Below are 22,590 nucleotides of genomic sequence, written 5' to 3' on the forward strand. Positions count from 1 at the left end.
AGAGCTGTGTGAAGTCACTTCTTGTTTTGTAGCTTTTCAAAGTAAAACCTCAGTTCTGTCATTCACTTCATTCACCCCCCCCCCACACACTTTATACATTTATAATTATTATAAATATACATTTATAAATGATATATCTATATTTATATACAAACATATTATATAAATATAAATCTATCTAATATATAAATGTACATTTGTTTTTATTTGATTCTTTTACTGCAGAACTTTTATTTTTTATCTGCACTTTAGAAAAACTGTGACTGTTGTTGTTGTTGTTTATTTTGTAATCATTTTATTTTGTGGACACGAAAAAACACGCGCTGATCAATAATCACAAATAATAAATAAACAAATAAACAAACAAATAAATAAATAAATAAACAAATGAATAAATAAATGAATAAATAAACAAACAAAGGCAGCTGTCGCTCGTTCTCTGACGAGTTCCTGAAACTTGAGTTTATTGTTTTTTTCCTGTTTATTAAAAAGCTGAATCATAAAAACTGCAGATTTTAATAATAACAATAATAATAATTATTATTATTGTTATTATTTTGTGGATCAATGAAACAACATGAGTGAAAATATCTGACAGAAAAATTTGATGCTGTGAGAAAAAATGAAATAAACAAAAATAAAAACACAGAATTTTCAAAGAGTCAAATTTTCCTTTTTATTATTTTTCTTATAAAAACAAATTTACATAAGAAACGATAAATATAGAAAAGTCGACGCAGAACCAAACAAAAGTTCCTCGATGTTACAAACGACCTACACGCTAGCGTTACGGCGCCGCCGCGCGGGCGCTAACGTACGAGCGGAGAGAGAAGTTCACTGCGTACGCAGACGACGCCGTGATGAGCGGCAGCAACACGGCGCTCACGGTCAGAGACGCTCCGGACACCGACGTCACTGCTACTTACTGTTGTTGTGAGTCGCTACTGTTAGCATGTTAGCATGTTAGCGGTTAGCTCGGCAGCTACAGTAGTTCATTAACTCTCTGATGTTCTCCTCATTACTATCTGTTCACTGCAGTTTAAACGGAGGTAAGATAGTGGTTAGCTAACAGAAAGCTAACGGTAGGCTAACAGAAAGCTAACAGTAAGATAGTGGTAAGCTAACCAGAGCTTACGGTAGGCTAAAAGAAAGCTAACGGTGAGCTAACAGAAAGCTAACGGTGAGTTCCGATTGGAGCGTCCCTGACCTTCAGGAGGCGGAGCCTCGATCTCTGCGCGCTGATTGGTTGAATTGGTGAAGAAGCAGATTGTTGGTCGACAGACGAACAGTTTCATTCCAACGTCCGTCGATGATCATCAATAATAATAATAATAATAATAATAATAATAATAAGATGTTGTTGTTTGTTTGTTTGTTGTTGTTTGTTGTTGTTGTTGTTGTTTGTGCACTGGTGTGAAATAAACCTAAAGAAAACAAACTCTGAAGAAACGTTCAGGCTGCAGTTCAAACTTAGCCTCATGCTAACGTAGCTAGCCTCATGCTAACGTAGCTAGCCTCATGCTAATTCACAAACAAAACAAAACAAACAAATCAAATTTTGAAGTGAATCTGAATTAAAGGACTCAATATCGTCCGTTAGCTTAGCGCGGAGAGGCCGCGCCGCTACAGGTTAAACTGTAACTGTGGAAGCTACGCTAGCTTGTGATGCTACTTCCTGTTTACAGAGCTGCTTGCTTTTGATTGGACGGGGAACTGAAGTTAATTCTTCTGATTTATTTAAAAATGAAACGTAATAAATATTTCAGAGGACGTCGGAATGAAAGTCTCCGTGAGAATCTGCAGAAAAACGTTAAAGACGCTAAAGTGTTAAAACCGGAGCTCTGATCTCGAACGCGCCGCAGCGTCGACGCCATCTTTAGTGCAAAAAGTTCCCGTTAACGCGCTCGGACAAGCGCCGCCTTCAGACGCACGCTCCAGTCTGCAGACGGCAGAACCGCGCCGCCGTCAGGGGGGAGAGGTGCATGATGGGAGCCGTGTGGATCCAAACGCCCAGACTGAAGCGCCGACGTCTTCACACAGGGGCACTTCCTGTTGCTGGGAGGTGACGCCGCAGAGTCGCTGCTTCCTGTCGGCGTCTCCATGAAACACGGACAGCGGCTCAAACTCAACGTCTGCGTCTTTCTCTCGATGTTCCGACGAACGAGACGCTCGTTTTGTTTGCGATCGCCGCGACGCCGAGAGCAACGCGAGTCGCTTCTTCACACGTTGACGTCTCAACAACTTCCTGTCTGAGACGTTCGACGTCTCAACAACTTCCTGTCTGAGACGTTCGACGTCTCAACAACTTCCTGTCTGAGACGAAACTCTGAACCTGGAACAAACAGAAGCAGGAAGACGTTTGTTGTTGTTGTTTTTGTTGTGTCACATGTTTGTTTATTGCTGACGTCAGCTCCACAGGAAGCTCCACAGGAAGCTCCGCCCACTCGGCGTCGTCTTCTTCTTCTTCTCTGGTTTTGCCGCTGCGGCGTTCGAGCTCCAGAACAGGAAGTTGGATCCGCGGACGCCGTCACGTTTAAACTTCTGCTGCGTCTCAAAAATAAATTCAGATTTTAGAAAAACGCCACGAAAACTCGACGACGTCGTCGGAGAAAGACGACGAAAACAAACAAAAGATAAAATATTTGTTTTATTTTATTATTTTTCCACGTTAAAGTTTTTATTTGATAAAAGAAATTTTTTTAAATGTTTTTTATTTGTTTTCTGAGTTTTTGAATTTTTCTCAGACGCGTCGTGTTTCGTGGCGTTCCTCAGACGTCTGTGATGTCACGACGTTAACTGTCTCAAAGCCGCGGCCCGTGGACCAGGAACGGGTCGCCCACTCACGGTCTGCGTCCCGATCAGCTGACGGATCCCACCGACCAATCAGAGGCTGAGCAGCCGGTGACATCACCACACAGAGTCCAGGTGTGAGGAAGTGAAGTGACGCGAGGCCGTCGTACAAAAAAAGGACGTCGCGTCTGCGGAGTCGCTATAAAGTGCTCGTCACGTGGTTACGCCGTGGTTACGCCGTGGTTACGCCGTCACGTGGTTACGCCGTGGTTACCCCGTGGTTACGCCGTGGTTACGGTTTAGTCGCGTGTTAAAAAAGTGTGAAACGCCGTAAACACGTCACACGCTGGTAAAAATAAACCTCTGGAATGTCTCTGCTCGCTTTCGTCCGTCGGCTGATTCACGCTGAACTCGTCCCCGGAGCCTGAAACAGGAAATGAGGTCACACTGTTAAACATGACGTCACGACAACGGGCAAGCGTGGGGGGGGGGGGGGGGAGTGAAGCATCATGGGAGGTGTGATGATGATGATGGAACCAGGAAACACTGAGGTCACGAGTCCACGGGCGGTGAAGGGCAAAAAAACAGATGATCAGATGTTTCTGTTTTTTTAATAAAAATAATTTTTATTTGTTACAGTTTTAAAATCTCGCCCGTCTCGAGTTCAAGTCGCTGCGTGACCTCAGTCTGCACGGCGAGGACGCAGCGAGCGCGTGCAGCGAGGCGCGTGCAGCGAGGCGCGTGCAGCGAGGCGCGTGCAGCGAGGATGCACAACAAACAATAAACAATCAACAACTATGTTTTCCTTTCTGTCACTTCCTGTTTCTCCTCCGTCTCTCACTTCTCTGATTGTCCCTGAAAGCACCGCGGTGAGAAATAAGGCGGGAAAATTATTTAACCATAAAAAAACTGAAGAATATAAAAATATAAAAGTAGAAAAATACATTTCAGATAAACAGGAAGTCCAGATGAAGAGGATGATGATGGTGATGGTGATGATGAAGGTGATGATGATGAAGGTTAGCATGCGTCAGTGTTCGTCCAATCAGCATGCTCGGGACACAGTGTGTGTTAGCATGTGTCAGTTAGCATGCATCGTTAGCAGGTGTCCGTTAGCACACGTGTGTTAGCTGGCGGCGGTGACGGCGGCTGACTTGGCTCTGGATGGCGTGGAGGGGGCGGGGCTTGGCGCCTGCAGCAGGCTGACGAACAGGAAGAGGGTGGAGGTGGGCAGGTAGACGCAGAGGAAGAGGACCACGTCCTCGCTGAGGCAGAGGACGAAGCCGCCGTGCCGCGTCAGCACCAGGTCCACCAGCACGCCCACCAGCAGGTAGTACACCTGGAACTCCTGGAGCTCCTCCCACTCGCCGCCGCCCCCGTCCAGTCCCACGCCCAGCCCCTCCTCCTCTGACGAGCTCCTCCGCCTGGCCACGCCCCCTCCGCTGTCACTCACCATGGGCTTCATCTCCGCCCCCTCCGACACCGCCTCCTTCACCCGGCTCCGCCCGCGCTCCACCGCCCGCTCCAACCGCCGGCTGCTCTCCACGAACTCCTGCAGGGGCGGGGCACCAAAGAGGGGGCGGGGTCAACACCACATCAGGGGCGGGGCACCAAAGAAGGGGCGGGGCCAAAATCACATCAGGGCCACCAAAGAAGAGGCGGGGTCAACAGCAAAGAAGGGGCGGGGTCATATATGTGTGTGTGTGTGTGTGTGTCTCTGTGTGTGTGTGTGTTTGTGTGTGTGTGTGTGTGTCTCTCTGTGTGTGTGTGTGTGTGTGTGTGTCTCTCTGTGTGTGTGTGTGTGTGTGTGTGTGTCTCTATGTGTCTGTGCGTGTGCGTGTGTCTGTGTGTGTGTCTCTGTGTGTGTGTGTGTGTGTGTGTGTGTGTGTGTGTGTGTGTGTGTCTCTGTGTGTGTGTGTGTGTGTGTGTGTGTCTCTGTGTGTGTGTGTGTGTGTGTGTGTCTCTGTGTGTGTGTGTGTTTGTGTGTGTGTGTGTGTGTGTCTCTGTGTGTGTGTGTGTGTGTGTGTGTGTTTGTGTGTGTCTCTGTGTGTGTGTGTGTGTGTGTGTCTCTATGTGTCTGTGCGTGTGCGTGTGTCTGTGTGTGTGTCTCTGTGTGTGTGTGTGTGTCTCTGTGTGTGTGTGTGTCTCTGTGTGTGTGTGTGTCTCTGTGTGTGTGTGTGTGTGTGTGTGTGTGTCTCTGTGTGTGTGTGTGTGTGTGTGTGTGCCTCTCACCATCAGAGCTTTGTCCATGAAGAACTCTTTCCCCGGCGTGCCGTCGTTGTATTTGGTGTCGATGGCGAAGCAGAGGAAGAGGACGTCGACCACGATCTCAAAGACGGACAGGAAGCAGTGAGCGACCAGGAAGGAGAAGAGACACACGATGATGAGCGGCAGCAGCCACTCCGCGTAGTCCCGCTGCGAGTTCAGCAGCAGGACGCCGGCGAACGCCGTCGACGTCACGATGAGGATCTGAGAGACGCCGCACAGAGAGAAGAGCGTGAGACGTGTTCAGAGGGACGGACCCGCCCCCGCCAGGACGGACCCGCCCCCCTCAGGACGGACCCGCCCCCGCCAGGACGGACCCGCCCCCCTAAGGACGGACCCGCCCCGGTCAGGACGGACCCGCCCCCCCAGGACGGACCCGCCCCCCTCAGGACGGACCCGCCCCCGCCAGGACGCCCCCGCCCCCCTAAGGACGGACCCGCCCCCCTCAGGACGGACCCGCCCCCGCCAGGACGGACCCGCCCCCCTCAGGACGGACCCGCCCCCGCCAGGACGCCCCCGCCCCCCTAAGGACGGACCCGCCCCCCCAGGACGGATCTGTCCCCGTCAGGACGGACCCGACCCCTCTGGACGGACCCGCCCCCTCAGGACGCCCCCGCCCCCTCAGGACGCCCCCGCCCCCATCAGGACGCCCCCGCCCCCTCAGGACGGACCCGCCCCCTTCAGGACGCCCCCGCCCCCTAAGGACGCCCCCGCCCCCCTCAGGCCTCAGCTCGCTCACCTTCCCCAGGAAGAGCACGAAGTCCCCGACAGCGTTGATGGTGGCGACGCGCAGAGCGTTCTCCACCAGGATGACGAAGGCGTCGCGTGCAGACGTGCAGAAGCTGGTGCTGTTGATCGCTGTGGCTGCATATGCATTCTGGGTAATCAGGAGGAAGAGGAGGAGGACACGGCGTCAGGAGGAAGAGGAGGAGGACACGGCGTCAGGAGGAAGAGGAGGAGGACACGGCGTCAGGAGGAAGAGGAGGAGGACACGCCGTCAGGAGGAAGAGGAGGAGGACACGCCGTCAGGAGGAAGAGGAGGAGGACACGCCGTCAGGAGGAAGAGGAGGAGGACACGCCGTCAGGAGGAAGAGGAGGAGGACACGCCGTCAGGAGGAAGAGGAGGAGGACACGCCGTCAGGAGGAAGAGGAGGAGGACACGCCGTCAGGAGGAAGAGGAGGAGGACACGCCGTCAGGAGGAAGAGGAGGAGGACACGCCGTCAGGAGGAAGAGGAGGAGGACACGGCGTCAGGAGGAAGAGGAGGAGGACACGCCGTCAGGAGGAAGAGGAGGAGGACACGCCGTCAGGAGGAAGAGGAGGAGGACACGCCGTCAGGAGGAAGAGGAGGAGGACACGCCGTCAGGAGGAAGAGGAGGAGGACACGCCGTCAGGAGGAAGAGGAGGAGGACACGCCGTCAGGAGGAAGAGGAGGAGGACACGCCGTCAGGAGGAAGAGGAGGAGGACACGCCGTCAGGAGGAAGAGGAGGAGGACACGCCGTCAGGAGGAAGAGGAGGAGGACACGGCGTCAGGAGGAAGAGGACACGCCATCAGGAGGAAGAGGAGGAGGACACGGCGTCAGGAGGAAGAGGAGGAGGACACGCCGTCAGGAGGAAGAGGAAGAGGACACGCCGTCAGGAGGAAGAGGAAGAGGACACGCCGTCAGGAGGAAGAGGAGGAGGACACGCCATCAGGAGGAAGAGGAGGAGGACACACCATCAGGAGGAAGAGGAGGAGAAGAAGAAGAAGAGCAGGAGGAGAAGAAGAGCAGAAGAAGAAGAAGAGCAGCAGCAGGAGAAGAAGAGCAGGAGGAGAAGAAGAGCAGCAGCAGGAGAAGAAGAGCAGCAGGAGAAGAAGAGCAGGAGGAGAAGAAGAGCAGGAGGAGGAGAAGAAGAGCAGGAGGAGAAGAAGAGCAGCAGGAGAAGAAGAGCAGCAGCAGGAGAAGAAGAGCAGCAGCAGCAGGAGAAGAAGAGCAGCAGGAGAAGAAGAGCAGCAGCAGGAGAAGAAGAGCAGGAGAAGAAGAGCAGCAGGAGGAGAAGAAGAGCAGGAGGAGAAGAAGAGCAGCAGCAGGAGAAGAAGAGCAGCAGCAGGAGAAGAAGAACAGCAGGAGAAGAAGAGCAGGAGAAGAAGAGCAGCAGCAGGAGAAGAAGAGCAGCAGGAGAAGAAGAGCAGCAGCAGGAGAAGAAGAGCAGCAGCAGGAGAAGAAGAGCAGCAGGAGAAGAAGAGCAGCAGCAGGAGAAGAAGAGCAGCAGCAGGAGAAGAAGAGCAGCAGCAGCAGGAGAAGAAGAGCAGCAGCAGGAGAAGAAGAGCAGGAGGATAGAGCAGCAGGAGAAGAAGAGCAGCAGGAGAAGAGCAGCAGGAGAAGAAGAGCAGCAGCAGGAGAAGAAGAGCAGCAGCAGGAGAAGAAGAGCAGCAGGAGAAGAAGAGCAGCAGCAGGAGAAGAAGAGCAGCAGCAGGAGAAGAAGAGCAGCAGGAGAAGAAGAGCAGCAGCAGGAGAAGAAGAGCAGCAGCAGGAGAAGAAGAGCAGCAGCAGGAGAAGAAGAGCAGCAGCAGGAGAAGAAGAGCAGGTGTTACCTGGTTCAGGTAGTTGAGGCACTTCTCCAAACACCACAGGCAGCAGATGCACGTCTTCAGCAGACAGCGAGCGCACGCGTTCTCCTGCAGCACAAGATCATCATTATATTATTATTATAATTATATATTAATAATAACAATAATAAAACACATGTTTAACCACATCACTATAACAATAACAACAATAACATAACAACACATTAACACCATAATCATTATAAAACACATGTTTAACCACGTTACTAACATCCGTCTGTTTCACGTCTGATCCACGCTTCAGCTGCTCGTGATAAAGTTCGTACCTTTCCTTCAGCTGCTCGTGATAAAGTTCGTACCTTTGCTTCAGCTGCTCGTGATAAAGTTCGTACCTTTCGCTTCAGCTGATCGTGATAAAGTTCGTACCTTTCGCTTCAGCTGCTCGTGATAAAGTTCGTACCTTTGCTTCAGCTGCTCGTGATAAAGTTCGTACCTTTCGCTTCAGCTGATCGTGATAAAGTTCGTACCTTTCCTTCAGCTGCTCGTGATAAAGTTCGTACCTTTCCTTCAGCTGCTCGTGATAAAGTTCACAGATAAAGTTCGCAGATAAAGTTCGCAGATAGAGTTTGTAGATAAAGTTTGCAGATAAAGTTCGTAGATAAAGTTCGCAGATAGAGTTCGTAGATAAAGTTCGCAGATAGAGTTCGTAGATAAAGTTTGCAGATAAAGTTCGTAGATAAAGTTCGCAGATAGAGTTCGTAGATAAAGTTCGCAGATAGAGTTCGTAGATAAAGTTCGCAGATAGAGTTCGTAGATAAAGTTCGCAGATAGAGTTCGTAGCTAAAGTTTGCAGATAAAGTTCGTAGATAGTTCGTAGATAAAGTTCGCAGATAGAGTTCGTACCTTGCCCTTGAGCTGGTTGTGGACGTACATGAGGACGAGCCGCGGCACCTTCACCACGGTGATGATGAACGCGCCCTTAGCGACGGTGCCGAGGTGGAACCGGATCAGCCGGAGCACCGAGGACAGGATGGGCGTCACCGGGAGGCGCTTCTTCTCCCTGAGACACACACGCACGTCATTCAGAGGAGCCCCGTGCAAAGCCTGCCGCTGAGCCCCGTGCAAAGTCTGCCGCTGAGCCCCGTACAAAGTCTGCCGCTGAGCCCCGTACAAAGCCTGCTGCTGAGCCCCGTACAAAGTCTGCTGCTGAGCCCCGTACAAAGTCTGCTGCTGAACCCCGTGCAAAGCCTGCTGCTGAGCCCCGTGCAAAGTCTGCTGCTGAGCCCCGTGCAAAGCCTGCTGCTGAGCCCCGTGCAAAGCCTGCCGCTGAGCCCCGTGCAAAGTCTGCTGCTGAGCCCCGTACAAAGCCTGCTGCTGAGCCCCGTGCAAAGCCTGCTGCTGAGCCCCGTGCAAAGTCTGCTGCTGAGCCCCGTACAAAGTCTGCTGCTGAGCCCCGTACAAAGTCTGCTGCTGAGCCCCGTACAAAGTCTGCTGCTGAGCCCCGTACAAAGTCTGCTGCTGAGCCCCGTGCAAAGCCTGCTGCTGAGCCCCGTGCAAAGTCTGCTGCTGAGCCCCGTGCAAAGTCTGCTACTGAGCCCCGTACAAAGCCTGCTGCTGAGCCCCGTGCAAAGCCTGCCGCTGAGCCCCGTACAAAGTCTGCTACTGAGCCCCGTACAAAGCCTGCTGCTGAGCCCCGTGCAAAGCCTGCCGCTGAGCCCCGTACAAAGTCTGCTACTGAGCCCCGTACAAAGCCTGCTGCTGAGCCCCGTGCAAAGCCTGCCGCTGAGCCCCGTACAAAGTCTGCTACTGAGCCCCGTGCAAAGCCTGCTGCTGAGCCCCGTACAAAGTCTGCCGCTGAGCCCCGTGCAAAGTCTGCTGCTGAGCCCCGTGCAAAGCCTGCTGCTGAGCCCCGTGCAAAGCCTGCTGCTGAGCCCCGTGCAAAGTCTGCTGCTGAGCCCCGTGCAAAGTCTGCTGCTGAGCCCCGTACAAAGCCTGCTACTGAGCCCCGTACAAAGCCTGCTGCTGAGCCCCGTACAAAGTCTGCTACTGAGCCCCGTGCAAAGTCTGCTGCTGAGCCCCGTACAAAGCCTGCTGCTGAGCCCCGTGTAAAGCCTGCTGCTGAGCCCCATACAAAGTCTGCTACTGAGCCCCGTACAAAGCCTGCTGCTGAGCCCCATACAAAGTCTGCTACTGAGCCCCGTGCAAAGCCTGCTGCTGAGCCCCGTGCAAAGCCTGCTGCTGAGCCTCGTGCAAAGTCTGCTGCTGAGCCCCGTGCAAAGTCTGCTGCTGAGCCCCGTGCAAAGCCTGCTGCTGAGCCCCGTGCAAAGTCTGCTGCTGAGCCCCGTGCAAAGTCTGCTACTGAGCCCCATACAAAGCCTGCTGCTGAGCCCCGTACAAAGTCTGCTGCTGAGCCCCGTGCAAAGTCTGCTGCTGAGCCCCGTGCAAAGTCTGCTGCTGAGCCCCGTACAAAGTCTGCTGCTGAGCCCCGTGCAAAGCCTGCTGCTGAGCCCCGTGCAAAGTCTGCTGCTGAGCCCCGTGCAAAGTCTGCTGCTGAGCCCCGTACAAAGCCTGCTGCTGAGCCCCGTGCAAAGCCTGCTGCTGAGCCCCGTGCAAAGCCTGCTGCTGAGCCCCGTGCAAAGCCTGCTGCTGAGCCCCGTACAAAGTGGGTCTGGTCTGGGTCAGGTCTGGGTCGGGTCTGGGTCAGGTGTGGGTCGGGTCTGGGTCAGGTCTGGGTCAGGTCTGGATCAGGTCTGGGTCAGGTCTGGGTCAGGTCTGGGTCAGGTCTGGGTCGGGTCTGGATCAGGTCTGGATCAGGTCTGGATCAGGTCTTGGTCAGGTGTGGATCAGGTCTGGGTCAGGTCTGGATCAGGTCTGGGTCAGGTCTGGATCAGGTCTGGGTCAGGTCTGGATCAGGTCTGGGTCAGGTCTGGGTCAGGGTGGATCAGGTCTGGGTCAGGTCTGGATCAGGTCTGGGTCAGGTCTGGGTCGGGTCTGGGTCAGGTCTGGGTCAGGTCTGGGTCAGGTCTGGATCAGGTCTGGGTCAGGTCTGGATCAGGTCTGGGTCAGGTCTGGGTCAGGTCTGGATCAGGTCTGGGTCAGGTCTGGATCAGGTCTGGGTCAGGTCTGGGTCAGGTCTGGGTCAGGTCTGGGTCGGGTCTGGGTCAGGTCTGGGTCGGGTCTGGGTCAGGTCTGGATCAGGTCTGGGTCAGGTGTGGGTCGGGTCTGGGTCAGGTCTGGGTCGGGTCTGGGTCAGGTCTGGATCAGGTCTGGGTCAGGTCTGGATCAGGTCTGGGTCTGGATCAGGTCTGGGTCGGGTCTGGGTCAGGTCTGGGTCAGGTCTGGATCAGGTCTGGGTCTGGATCAGGTCTGGGTCGGGTCTGGGTCAGGTCTGGGTCAGGTCTGGGTCGGGTCTGGGTCAGGTCTGGGTCAGGTCTGGATCAGGTCTGGGTCGGGTCTGGGTCAGGTCTGGGTCAGGTCTGGGTCTGGATCAGGTCTGGGTCAGGGTGGGTCAGGTCTGGATCAGGTCTGGGTCAGGTCTGGGTCAGGTGTGGATCAGGGTGGATCAGGTCTGGGTCAGGGTGGATCAGGTCTGGGTCGGGTCTGGATCAGGTCTGGATCAGGTCTGGGTCAGGTCTGGGTCGGGGTGGGTCGGGTCTGGACTCACCTGGTGAAGTAGTAGGTGACCACGGCTCCGGCCACAGTCATCTGCTGACAGGCGAGGATGAACTCGGTGACCCAGACCAGGCCCACGGCGTGGTACCAGGTCAGGTACTGAAGGGGACCCGTGAGCCGGAACTCCGTCAGACCCGTCTCCTCGTTCTGGACCGGGTTCCCTGCGACACACGGCAGAAGACTACAGCTCCCATGATGCTTTAGGGCACGGGACAAATACAGAGGTGAGCGCAAACTGACCGCTGGTCCCGAGGAAGAGCAGGACCAGGACCCAGTAGAGCCAGAAGAGCAGCAGGGCCAGGAAGGTGACGAAGGGCTGCAGGGCGAGCAGCGGCAGGTGCAGGAAGACTTTCCCCGCCACGTGGAACAGAGCGATGGTCAACGCCACGCGCTTCCTCATGAACAGCATCAGCAGCAGCAGGATGACCTGGGGACCAGTGACATCACAGTTCAGCACCGCGGAGCAGACGCTGGACGCCGCGGTGACACGCACGCCACGCAGGCGCTGGACGCCACGCAGGCGCTGGACGCCACGCAGGCGCTGGACGCCACGCAGGCGCTGGACGCCGCCGCGGTGACACGGACGCGATGACACGGAGAAACGGACGCCATGACACGGAGACACGGACACAATGACACGGACGCCATGACACGGACGCGGTGACACTGAGACACGGTGACACGGACGCCATGACACGGACGCGGTGACGCGGTGACACGGAGACACGGTGACACGGACGCCATGACATGGACGCCATGACACGGAGACACGGACACAATGACACGGACGCCATGACAAGGAGACACGGTGACACGGACGCCATGACAAGGAGACACGGAGACACGGTGACACGGACGCCTTGACACGGACGCGGTGACACGGAGACACGGTGACACGGACGCCATGACACGGACACGCTGACACGGCAGCTGTTCTTACGGTGAAGACGCTGGCGGACGCGGCGTAGACGAGCAGCGCCTGTCCCCCGTCTCTGCGGACGTCCGTCTCCTCCTGAACGTCCTCCTTCACTTTGGCCACGGTGACGTTTCCGTAAAGCCGGTGGTCGATGTAGAGCCACCAGAGGACGCTGGTCCCCGCTGAGGGGACAGAGGGGGGGGGGGGGACAGAGGGGGGACAGGAGGGGGGACAGGGGGGGACAGACAGAGGGGGGACAGGAGGGGGGACAGGGGGGGACAGACAGAGGGGGGACAGGAGGGGGGACAGGGGGGGACAGACAGAGGGGGGACAGGAGGGGGGACAGGGGGGGACAGACAGAGGACAGAGGGGGGGAGAGAGGGGGGACAGAGGGGGGGACAGGAGGGGGGATAGAGGGGGGGACAGACAGAGGACAGAGGGGGGGGGGACAGAGGGGGGACAGAGGGGGGGAGAGAGGTGAGTTCATCAGACAGACACACAACAGGGTTTTAATGTCAGCCGTGTAAACAGGAAGTGACCTCACCGAGGGATCCGAGGACGACCAGCGAGGTGAGGATCCAGACGAGGACGGCTGAGATGTAGCGGATGATCAGCATCAGGACCATGGACAGGACTGAGGACGGAGACCAGAGACTTCAGTACAGGGACACTGGGTCCATGAGACAAAGACCGAGCAAAGCAACAACGAGGGGGGGGGGGGGGGGGGGGACCCTGGAGCACCGTGGTGGACCCCGGGGGTCAGGGGTCCCCCTGAAGAAGGAGGCCTTCAGGATCTGGTCTCCCAGAAGACTCCGGAGGTGGTTCTGAGGTCCCCACAGGTCTGAAGGGCTGCAGCCTCTGCTGGGTCAGAGGCAAAGCAGCGGGTGTGGGAGGAGTTCACACAAGTCCTGGAGAAGGACTTTGGGGGGCACCGAGGTGCTTCTGGACCACCATTCAGCACCTCAGGAGGGGGACACGGGGAACCGTCCAAGCTGTTCACAGTAAGGACGGGACGCTGGTGCCCTCAGCTGATGAGGTCATGGGGCGGTGGAAGGACTCTGAGGAAGTCCTGAATGGGCCCAACACGCCCTCTTTTGTAGAGGCAGAGCTGGAGGCTGATGGGGATCATCGTCAACATCTCTGACAGAAGTCACTGAGGAAGGAAACAAGTCCACAGAGGCAAAGCCCCAGGATCCATGAGCTGCATCCACACATGCTGAAAGCTCTGGGTCTGGAGGGGCCGTCCTGGTCCTGGTCCTGGTCCTGGTCCTGGTCCTGGTCCTGGTCCTGGTCCACACGTCTCTGACACACTGGTGGAAGTCTGGGACAGTGCAGAGGGAGTGGCAGACCGGGGTGGTGGTTCCTGTTCAGAAAGGGGGACCAGAGGGTGTGAGCCAGTTCCAGGGGGATCACACTCCTCAGCCTCCCTGGTGAAGTCGACTCCAAGGTGCTGGAAAGGAGGTTGGTCCTGTAGAACCTCAGACTGAAGAGGAACCAGGTGGATCCGGTCCTGGACCTGGACCAGGACCAGCTCTGCACTCTCCAGGATCCTGGAGGGGGTCTGGGAGTGTGCCCATCCGGTCTACATGTGCTTTGTGGATCTGGAGAAGGCCCATGACCGGGTCCCTGGAGATACTGTGGGAGGTGCTGGGGGAGTCTGGGGTGAGGGGGTCACTTCTGAGGGGGTCCAGTCTCTGTACCCCCAAAGAGAGAGCTGAGTCCGGATCCTGGGCAGTGAGGTGGAGTGGTTCCTGGTGGGGGTCGGCCTCCTCCAGGGGGGCACTCTGTCACCAATCCTGTTTGTGGTTTTCATGGACAGGATATGGAGGCGTAGTGGTGGTGGGGAGGGGCTGCAGGTGGGTGGGCTGAGGATCTGGTCTCTGACGTGGTCCTGATGGCGTCGTGGGTCAGGGACCTTCAGCACTCACTGGATCTTGGTTCCTACCCTCACCTGTGGTCCTGAAAGTTGGGTCAGGACCCAAAGAACCAGGTCCAGGTCAGGACCCACAGAACCAGGTCCAGGTCAGGACCCAGAGAACCAGGTCCAGGTCAGGACCCACAGAACCAGGTCCAGGTCAGGACCCACAGAACCAGGTCCAGGTCAGGACCCAAAGAACCAGGTCCAGGTCAGGACCCACAGAACCAGGTCCAGGTCAGGACCCAGAGAACCAGGTCCAGGTCCAAGCGTGTGAAGTGTGTTTCCTCAGGAGGGGGTCTGGAGTCTCCCTTAGAGAGAGGGGGAGAAGTTCAGCATCCGTGAGGAACTCGGAGTAGAGCCGCTGCTCCTTTGTGTTGAAAGGAGCCAGTTGAGGTGGTTCAGGATCATCTGGTCTGGATGAACCCTGGGCGCCTCCCTAGGGAGGTGTTCCAGGCACGTCCAGCTGGGAGGAGGCCTCGGGGGAGACCCAGGACCAGGTGGGAGGAGGCCTCGGGGGAGACCCAGGACCAGCTGGGAGGAGGCCTCGGGGAAGACCCAGGACCAGGTGGAGAGATTAGATCTCCACACTGGCCTGGGAACGCCTCAGGACCCCCCAGTTAGAGCTGGTTAATGAGGCCCGGGAAAGGGAAGTTTGGGGTCCCTGCTGGAACAACAACAACAACAACAACAACAACAACAACAACAACAACAACAACAACATGGTCGTGGTCCGGAGCGGCTCTCACCCAGGGCGAGGACACACAGGCCGATGATGATCTCTTTGCTGGCGGCGACGCCGGCGATGAGTCGGTGCAGGACGCTGTCATCACCGACGAACGTCACCACGGCCTCCGCAAACTTCGCATAACAGGAAACATCCAGCGGCGTGCAGCGGTTAAACACCGGCAACGGCTTACTGTCAGAGGGGTCAGAGGTCAACAGGGGTCAGGGGTCAACAGGGGTCATCAGGGGTCAGAGGTCAACAGAGGTCGTCAGGGGTCAGAGGTCAACAGGGGACAGAGGTCATCAGAGGTCATCAGGGGTCATCAGAGGTCAGAGGTCAGGGGTCAGAGGTCATCAGGGGACAGAGGTCATCAGAGGTCATCAGGGGTCAGAGGTCATCAGGGGTCAGAGTCGTACAGATGGTGATGATAGTAACCAAGATGCATCGTTCCCTGACATTAGCATGTAGTAGTGTAGCATGTGTAAATATAGCAGCTACGTTACCATGTAGCAGCTACGTTAGCATGTAGCAGCAACGTTAGCATGTAGCTCCATTAGCATGTAGCAGCTACATGTAGCAGTGTGTGTGTAACATTGTAACATGTTGATTGTAGAGTTTTTCTTCTCAGTAGAAACAGGTGCTAACAGGGGCTAACAGGTGCTAACTAGCATGGACTCATCCAGGCGGGTGAGCTGGTTGGTGGGACGTACCTGGGTGGAACAGGAAGTTTGGGACATTTGGAGAACCGCTCCGGTAGACCCGGATATTTGTGACCCGCTAACTCATAGGAACAGAGCTCCGACCCTGGAACACAGAACCCTCCTCCTCATCATCATCGACTCACTTAACAGGTTAGCTCAGCTAAGCTAACGGTTTCCAGTCTTCATGCTAAGCTAACGGTTTCCAGTGTTATGCTAATCTAACTGTTTCCAGTCTTCATGCTAAGCTAACTGTTTCCAGTCTTCATGCTAACCTAACTGTTTCCAGTCTCCATGCTAAGCTAACTGTTTCCAGTCTTCATGCTAACCTAACTGTTTCCAGTCTTCATGCTAAGCTAACCAGCTAACAGTCATGACAGATGGTGTTTTCTATGTGTTGAAGTGTTCCTTTAATGCAGCGTGAGGGTGGACAGAATAATAGGAACACCTCTGTGCCAGGCTGTGACTCACGACAACATGGCCGCCGCCAGCGCCGCCGCCACGGGGGACAAACAGAGACGAGTGGCACCAACGCCACACACCATTAATGCTGCTTTTGTTACTGTACTCTGTGTGTGTGTGTCTGTGTGTGTGTGTGTGTGTGTGTGTGTGTGTGTGTACTGTACTCTGTGTGTGTGTGTGTGTGTGTGTGTGTGTGTGCTGTACTCTGTGTGTGTGTGTGTGTACTGTACACTGTGTGTGTGTGTGCTGTACACTGTGTGTGTGTCTGTGTGTGTGTGTACTGTACTCTGTGTGTGTGTACTGTACTCTGTGTGTGTGTGTGTGTGTGTCTGTGTGTGTGTGTGTGTGTGTCTGTGTGTGTGTGTGTGTGTGTGTGTGTGTGTGTGTGTGTGTGTGTGTGTGTGTGTGTGTGTGTGTGGTCTGAACACAGACATGTCATCATCAGCGTCTGCTCTCTCAGTCCCGTCTCTGTTTGACTCACGGTTCCGTCAGCGGCAGCAGCTGATTGGTCCACAGAGCCGGGCCAATCAGCTGCTGCCGCTCGTTACATGTTAAACATAGTTATATGTATGTTATAGTTATATAAATATATATAAATATATATAAACACATGTAAACACATGTAACCATGGGCCTGGGTCTCCGGCCCCCGGTCGGGCGCTCACCGTTGAGCATGGCGAACCTCCTCAGGTCCTGGTACGTCTTCATGGCGTCGGGGGGGCACAGGGCCACGCACAGGGCCGTGGAGCGGATCCTCCTCTGCACCAGGTCGATGTTACACGGGTCCAGGAAGAACACGAACCTGCACACAGCACAGGAAGTCCCCTCCAAAATAAGAGCCTCGCCTCCAAAACAAGAGCCTCACCTCCAAAATAAGAGCCTCACCTCCAGGTCAAGAGCCTCACCTCCAAAATAAGAGCCTCACCTCCAAAATAAGAGCCTCACCTCCAGAACAAGAGCCTCACCTCCAAAATAAGAGCCTCACCTCCAAAATAAGAGCCTCACCTCCAAAATAAGAGCCTCACCTTCAAAACAAGAGCCTCACCTCCAGAACAAGAGCCTCACCTCCAAAATAAGAGCCTCACCTCCAAAATAAGAGCCTCACCTCCAGAACAAGAGCCTCACCTCCAAAATAAGAGCCTCACCGCCAAAATAAGAGCCTCACCTCCAAAACAAGAGCCTCGCCTCCAAAATAAGAGCCTCACCTCCAAAATAAGAGCCTCTCCTCCAGAACAAGAGCCTCATCTCCAGAACAAGAGCCTCACCTCCAAAATAAGAGCCTCACCTCCAAAATAAGAGCCTCACCTCCAAAATAAGAGCCTCACCTCCAGAACAAGAGCCTCACCTCCAAAATAAGAGCCTCACCTCCAAAATAAGAGCCTCACCTCTAGAACAAGAGCCTCAGCTCCAAAATAAGAGCCTCGCCTCCAAAATAAGAGCCTCACCTCCAAAATAAGAGCCTATCCTCCAGAACAAGAGCCTCACCTCCAAAATAAGAGCCTCACCTCCAAAACAAGAGCCTCAGCTCCAAAATAAGAGCCTCACCTCCAGAACAAGAGCCTCACCTCCAAAATAAGAGCCTCAGCTCCAAAATAAGAGCCTCACCTCCAAAATAAGAGCCTCACCTCCAAAATAAGAGCCTCACCTCCAGAACAAGAGCCTCACCTCCAGAACAAGAGCCTCACCTCCAAAATAAGAGCCTCATCTCCAGAACAAGAGCCTCACCTCCAAAATAAGAGCCTCTCCTCCAAAATAAGAGCCTCTCTGAAAACAAGAGCTCTGTTCTGCAGTAGAACATTAAAGTACTGCAGTAGAACATTAAGGTGCTGCAGTAGAACATTAAGGTGCTGCAGTAGAACATTAAAGTTCTGCAGTAGAACATTAAAGTTCTGCAGTAGAACATTAAGGTGCTGCAGTAGAACATTAAGGTGCTGCAGTAGAACATTAAGGTGCTGCAGTAGAACATTAAAGTGCTGCAGTAGAACATTAAAGTGCTGCAGTAGAACATTAAAGTGCTGCAGTAGAACATTAAAGTGCTGCAGTAGAACATTAAGGTGCTGCAGTAGAACATTAAGGTGCTGCAGTAGAACATTAAAGTGCTGCAGTAGAACATTAAGGTGCTGCAGTAGAACATTAAGGTGCTGCAGTAGAACATTAAAGTGCTGCAGTAGAACATTAAAGTGCTGCAGTAGAACATTAAGGTGCTGCAGTAGAACATTAAAGTGCTGCAGTAGAACATTAAAGAACATTAAAGTGCTGCAGTAGAACATTAAAGTTATGCAGGAGAACATTAAAGTGCTGCAGTAGAACATTAAAGTGCTGCAGTAGAACATTTAGGTGCTGCAGTAGAACATTAAGGTTCTGCAGTAGAACATTAAAGTTCTGCAGTAGAACATTAAAGGTATGCAGTAGAACATTAAAGTGCTGCAGTAGAACATTAAAGTGCTGCAGTAGAACATTAAGGTGCTGCAATAGAACATTAAGGTGCTGCAGTAGAACATTAAGGTGCTGCAGTAGAACATTAAAGTGCTGCAGTAGAACATTAAAGTGCTGCAGTAGAACATTAAGGTGCTGCAGTAGAACATTAAGGTTCTGCAGTAGAACATTAAAGTGCTGCAGTGGAACATTAAAGGTATGCAGGAGAACATTAAGGTGCTGCAGTAGAACATTATGGTGCTGCAGTGGAACATTAAAGTGCTGCAGTAGAACATTAAGGCGCTGCAGTAGAACATTAAAGTGCTGCAGTAGAACATTAAGGTGCTGCAGTAGAACATTAAGGTGCTGCAGGAGAACATTAAAGTGCTGCAGTAGAACATTAAAGTGCTGCAGTAGAACATTAAGGTGCTGCAGTAGAACATTAAAGTTCTGCAGTAGAACATTAAAGTGCTGCAGTAGAACATTAAAGTGCTGCAGTAGAACATTAAGGCGCTGCAGTAGAACATTAAAGTGCTGCAGTAGAACATTAAGGTGCTGCAGTAGAACATTAAGGTGCTGCAGGAGAACATTAAAGTGCTGCAGTAGAACATTAAAGTGCTGCAGTAGAACATTAAGGTGCTGCAGTAGAACATTAAGGTTCTGCAGTAGAACATTAAAGTGCTGCAGTAGAACATTAAAGTGCTGCAGTAGAACATTAAGGTGCTGCAGTAGAACATTAAGGTTCTGCAGTAGAACATTAAAGTTCTGCAGTAGAACATTAAAGGTATGCAGGAGAACATTAAGGTGCTGCAGTAGAACATTAAAGTGCTGCAGTAGAACATTAAAGTGCTGCAGTAGAACATTAAAGTGCTGCAGTAGAACATTAAGGTGCTGCAATAGAACATTAAAGTGCTGCAGTAGAACATTAAAGTGCTGCAGTAGAACATTAAGGTGCTGCAGTAGAACATTAAGGTGCTGCAGTAGAACATTAAAGTGCTGTAGTAGAACATTAAAGTGCTGCAGTAGAACATTAAGGCGCTGCAGTAGAACATTAAAGTGCTGCAGTAGAACATTATGGTGCTGCAGTGGAACATTAAAGTGCTGCAGCAGAACATTAAGGCGCTGCAGTAGAACATTAAAGTGCTGCAGTAGAAAATTAAAGTGCTGCAGTAGAACATTAAGGTGCTGCAGTGGAACATTAAAGTGCTGCAGTAGAACATTAAGGCGCTGCAGTAGAACATTAAAGTGCTGCAGTAGAACATTAAGGTGCTGCAGTAGAACATTAAGGTGCTGCAGTAGAACATTAAAGTGCTGCAGTAGAACATTAAGGTTCTGCAGTAGAACATTAAGGTGCTGCAGTAGAACATTAAGGTGCTGCAGTAGAACATTAAGGTGCTGCAGGAGAACATTAAAGTGCTGCAGTAGAACATTAAGGTGCTGCAGTAGAACATTAAGGTGCTGCAGTAGAACATTAAAGTGCTGCAGTAGAACATTAAGGTGCTGCAGTAGAACATTAAGGTGCTGCAGTAGAACATTAAAGTGCTGCAGTAGAACATTAAGGTGCTGCAGTAGAACATTAAAGTGCTGCAGTAGAACATTAAGGTGCTGCAGTAGAACATTAAGGTGCTGCAGTAGAACATTAAAGTGCTGCAGTAGAACATTAAGGTTCTGCAGTAGAACATTAAAGAACCCTAAAGAACCCAAAGTGCAGATGGAACGTACTTCCGGTCCGTGTGGTCGAGTCCGCTCAGCCGGACGCCGTCGATGCGCTCGTTGCGTGTCCCACACGTGTTTCCGTAGCTGTCGTATCCGAAGACGAGGCGAGCGGCGCCGCCGGTGACGATGGTGAAGCCGCAGATGCTGCCCTGAAGGACGGAGACACCGTTACCCAGGGTTACCAACGGTTACCAACGGTTACTGACCAGTTACCCAGGGTTACCAACGGTTATCGACCCGTTACCCATGGTTACCAACCTGTTACCCAGGGTTACCAACCGGTTACCCACGGTTACCAACCGGTTAATGACCCGTTATTACCAATATATACAGATATAAACATATGAAATAAAATAGATCAAATATATTAAGTATATAAAAATATTTAATGAATAGAGGTATTAAATATATAAATATATTAAATATTAATGTAATTATTATGAGTTCCAGGAGTTGCAGGAACCAGGGCCGGTTATTATGTTAATATATAATAATTATTAAAGTTATTATTATAATAATTATGTTATTATTAAATACGTATTCATGCACACGTTATTAAAGTTACCATGCCGAAGCAGAAGACGGTGAAGAGCAGGAACCAGGGCAGGTCGGTGCAGCTCCGGTCCTCCAGCGGTCTCCACTCTCTCTTTGTCCTCTGAAACACACACACACACAGCGGTCACACCGGAGCCGGGCACCGGGCACCGGGCACCGGAGCCCAGCACCGGGCACCGAAGCCGAGCACCGGAGCCCGGCACCGGAGCCCAGCACCGGGCAGGTCCTGCTCCCGGACCACCGGCACACAAACATGACCGGAGTCCCCGGGCAGAGGCCCCGGGGCCGGCGCAGATAATCGGATTACGCTCCTGGCTCTAATCCCAGCTCGGCCCTCTCCGCTCCCCGGGACCGGTTTCCCTTTCACGGTGACAGAATAAACACGCCCCGGTGCTCTGCTGAAGGGCACCGGGGCTGTGGCGGACGGCACCGGGCCGGGCCGAACCGGGCCGGGCCGGGCCGAGCCGCTCTTACCTCCGCGCTCCCGCAGCATCCCATCGCAGTCAGGGTGGAGGAGCCCGGAGCCTCCCGGAGCTTCAGCGGAGCCTCACGGAGGTCTGAGCCCGGAGCTTCAGGGTGGAGGAGCCCGGAGCCTCCCGGAGCTTCAGCGGAGCCTCACGGAGGTCTGAGCCCGGAGCTTCAGGGTGGAGGAGCCCGGAGCCTCCCGGAGCTTCAGCGGAGCCTCACGGAGGTGTGAGCCCGGAGCGGAGACGGTCCCGACGGTCACACTGAGCTCCGGCCCGCTGCTGCTACAGCATGCTCCGGTGGTGGCCGTGTTACCGAGTTACCGCGGTACCGAGCAGCGGATTAACGGAGGATTTGTCCGGTACTTCCTGGTGGGCCGTCAGGTGCAGCGGCCATTCATCTCATTGCGCATGCGCAGTCCGTGGCCGTGCCGGAGCGGAGCAGGGCAACAACAAACGGCAGAGGTGCAGTACCGCGGCCGGCCGCTGAGTGGAGGCGGGCGGGAGGGAGGGGGCGCTGTTTCCCCCCGACACTGAACAAACACCGGCCGCTGATCCGTCAAAGTTAATCTAGTTTTTATAACCTTTGATTTCATTTATCATTTCATTTTATTTATCTTAATGTTTCTAATGTTTTAAATGTTTATTATAAATAATATTAATGTTTTTAATATAAATGTATTCTTTCATATTTCACCTTCCTGAGTCGAACCTGCTGCTGAGAGCTGGACGACAAACGCTTCGGGTCCATGATCCTGGGTCCTGGAGGGTCCTGCAGGGTCCTGGAGGGTCCTGTAGGGTCCTGGGGGGTCCTGTAGGGTCCTGGAGGGTCCTGTAGGGTCCTTCAGAGTCCTGTAGGGTCCTGGAGAGTCCTGGAGGGTCCTGGGGGGTCCTGTAGGGTCCTGGAGGGTCCTGTAGGGTCCTTCAGAGTCCTGTAGGGTCCCACAGAGTCCCGTAGGGTCCCTCAGAATCCTGTAGGGTCCTGTAGTCTTGTAGGGTCCTGTAAAGTTCTGGTGAGTCTTGGAGGGTCCTGCAGAGTCCTGTAAAGTTCTGTAGGGTCCTGCAGAGTCCTGTGGGGTCCTGCAGAGTCTTGTAGGGTCCTGCAGAGTCCTGTAGGGTCCTGCAGAGTCCTGTAGGGTCCTGCAGAGTCTTGTAGGGTCCTGAAGAGTCCTGTAGGGTCCTGTAAAGTCTTGTAGGGTCCTGTAAAGTCCTGCAGAGTCCTGTAAAGTCCTGCGGGGTCCTGCAGAGTCTTGTAGGGTCCTGGTGAGTCCTGTAAAGTTCTGATGAGTCCTGGAGAGTCCTGCAGAGTCCTATAAAGTCCTGGAGAGTCCTGCAGAGTCCTGTAGGGTCCTGCGGGGTCTTGTAGGGTCCTGTAGGGTCCTGCAGAGTCCTATAAAGTTCTGTAGGGTCCTGTAAAGTTCTGATGAGTCTTGTAGGGTCCTGT

General features: G+C 53.5%; 1 protein-coding gene across 2 annotated transcripts; it reads right to left on the bottom strand.

Annotated features, from left to right (window-relative positions):
• Positions 1–736: 736 nt before the first annotated feature.
• Positions 737–21,524, bottom strand: slc44a1b (solute carrier family 44 member 1b). Of its 2 annotated transcripts, XR_014593825.1 has the most exons (17): positions 21,157–21,524; positions 20,693–20,782; positions 20,134–20,276; positions 16,662–16,798; positions 15,547–15,640; positions 14,859–15,028; positions 12,739–12,828; positions 12,219–12,376; positions 11,519–11,705; positions 11,271–11,439; positions 8,510–8,666; positions 7,631–7,714; positions 5,795–5,932; positions 5,023–5,259; positions 4,244–4,342; positions 1,584–3,214; positions 737–1,521 (listed from the first exon to the last, which is right to left on the bottom strand). XR_014593825.1 is itself a non-coding variant. In XM_083940967.1 (16 exons), the coding sequence occupies exons 1-16, from the start codon at positions 21,178–21,180 to the stop codon at positions 3,191–3,193; spliced, it is 2,001 nt and encodes a 666-aa protein (XP_083797093.1). In that variant the 5' UTR covers positions 21,181–21,524; the 3' UTR covers positions 1,575–3,190. The 2 variants fall into 2 exon arrangements, 1 of the variants encoding a protein (XP_083797093.1); XM_083940967.1 differs by lacking the exon at positions 737–1,521 and having other exon boundaries at positions 1,575–3,214.
• Between the last annotated feature and the right edge of the window lie 1,066 nt (positions 21,525–22,590).

Source organism: Echiichthys vipera (genome assembly GCF_963691815.1).
Source record: "Echiichthys vipera genome assembly, contig: SCAFFOLD_40, whole genome shotgun sequence".
NCBI classification, from domain to species: domain Eukaryota; kingdom Metazoa; phylum Chordata; class Actinopteri; order Perciformes; family Trachinidae; genus Echiichthys; species Echiichthys vipera.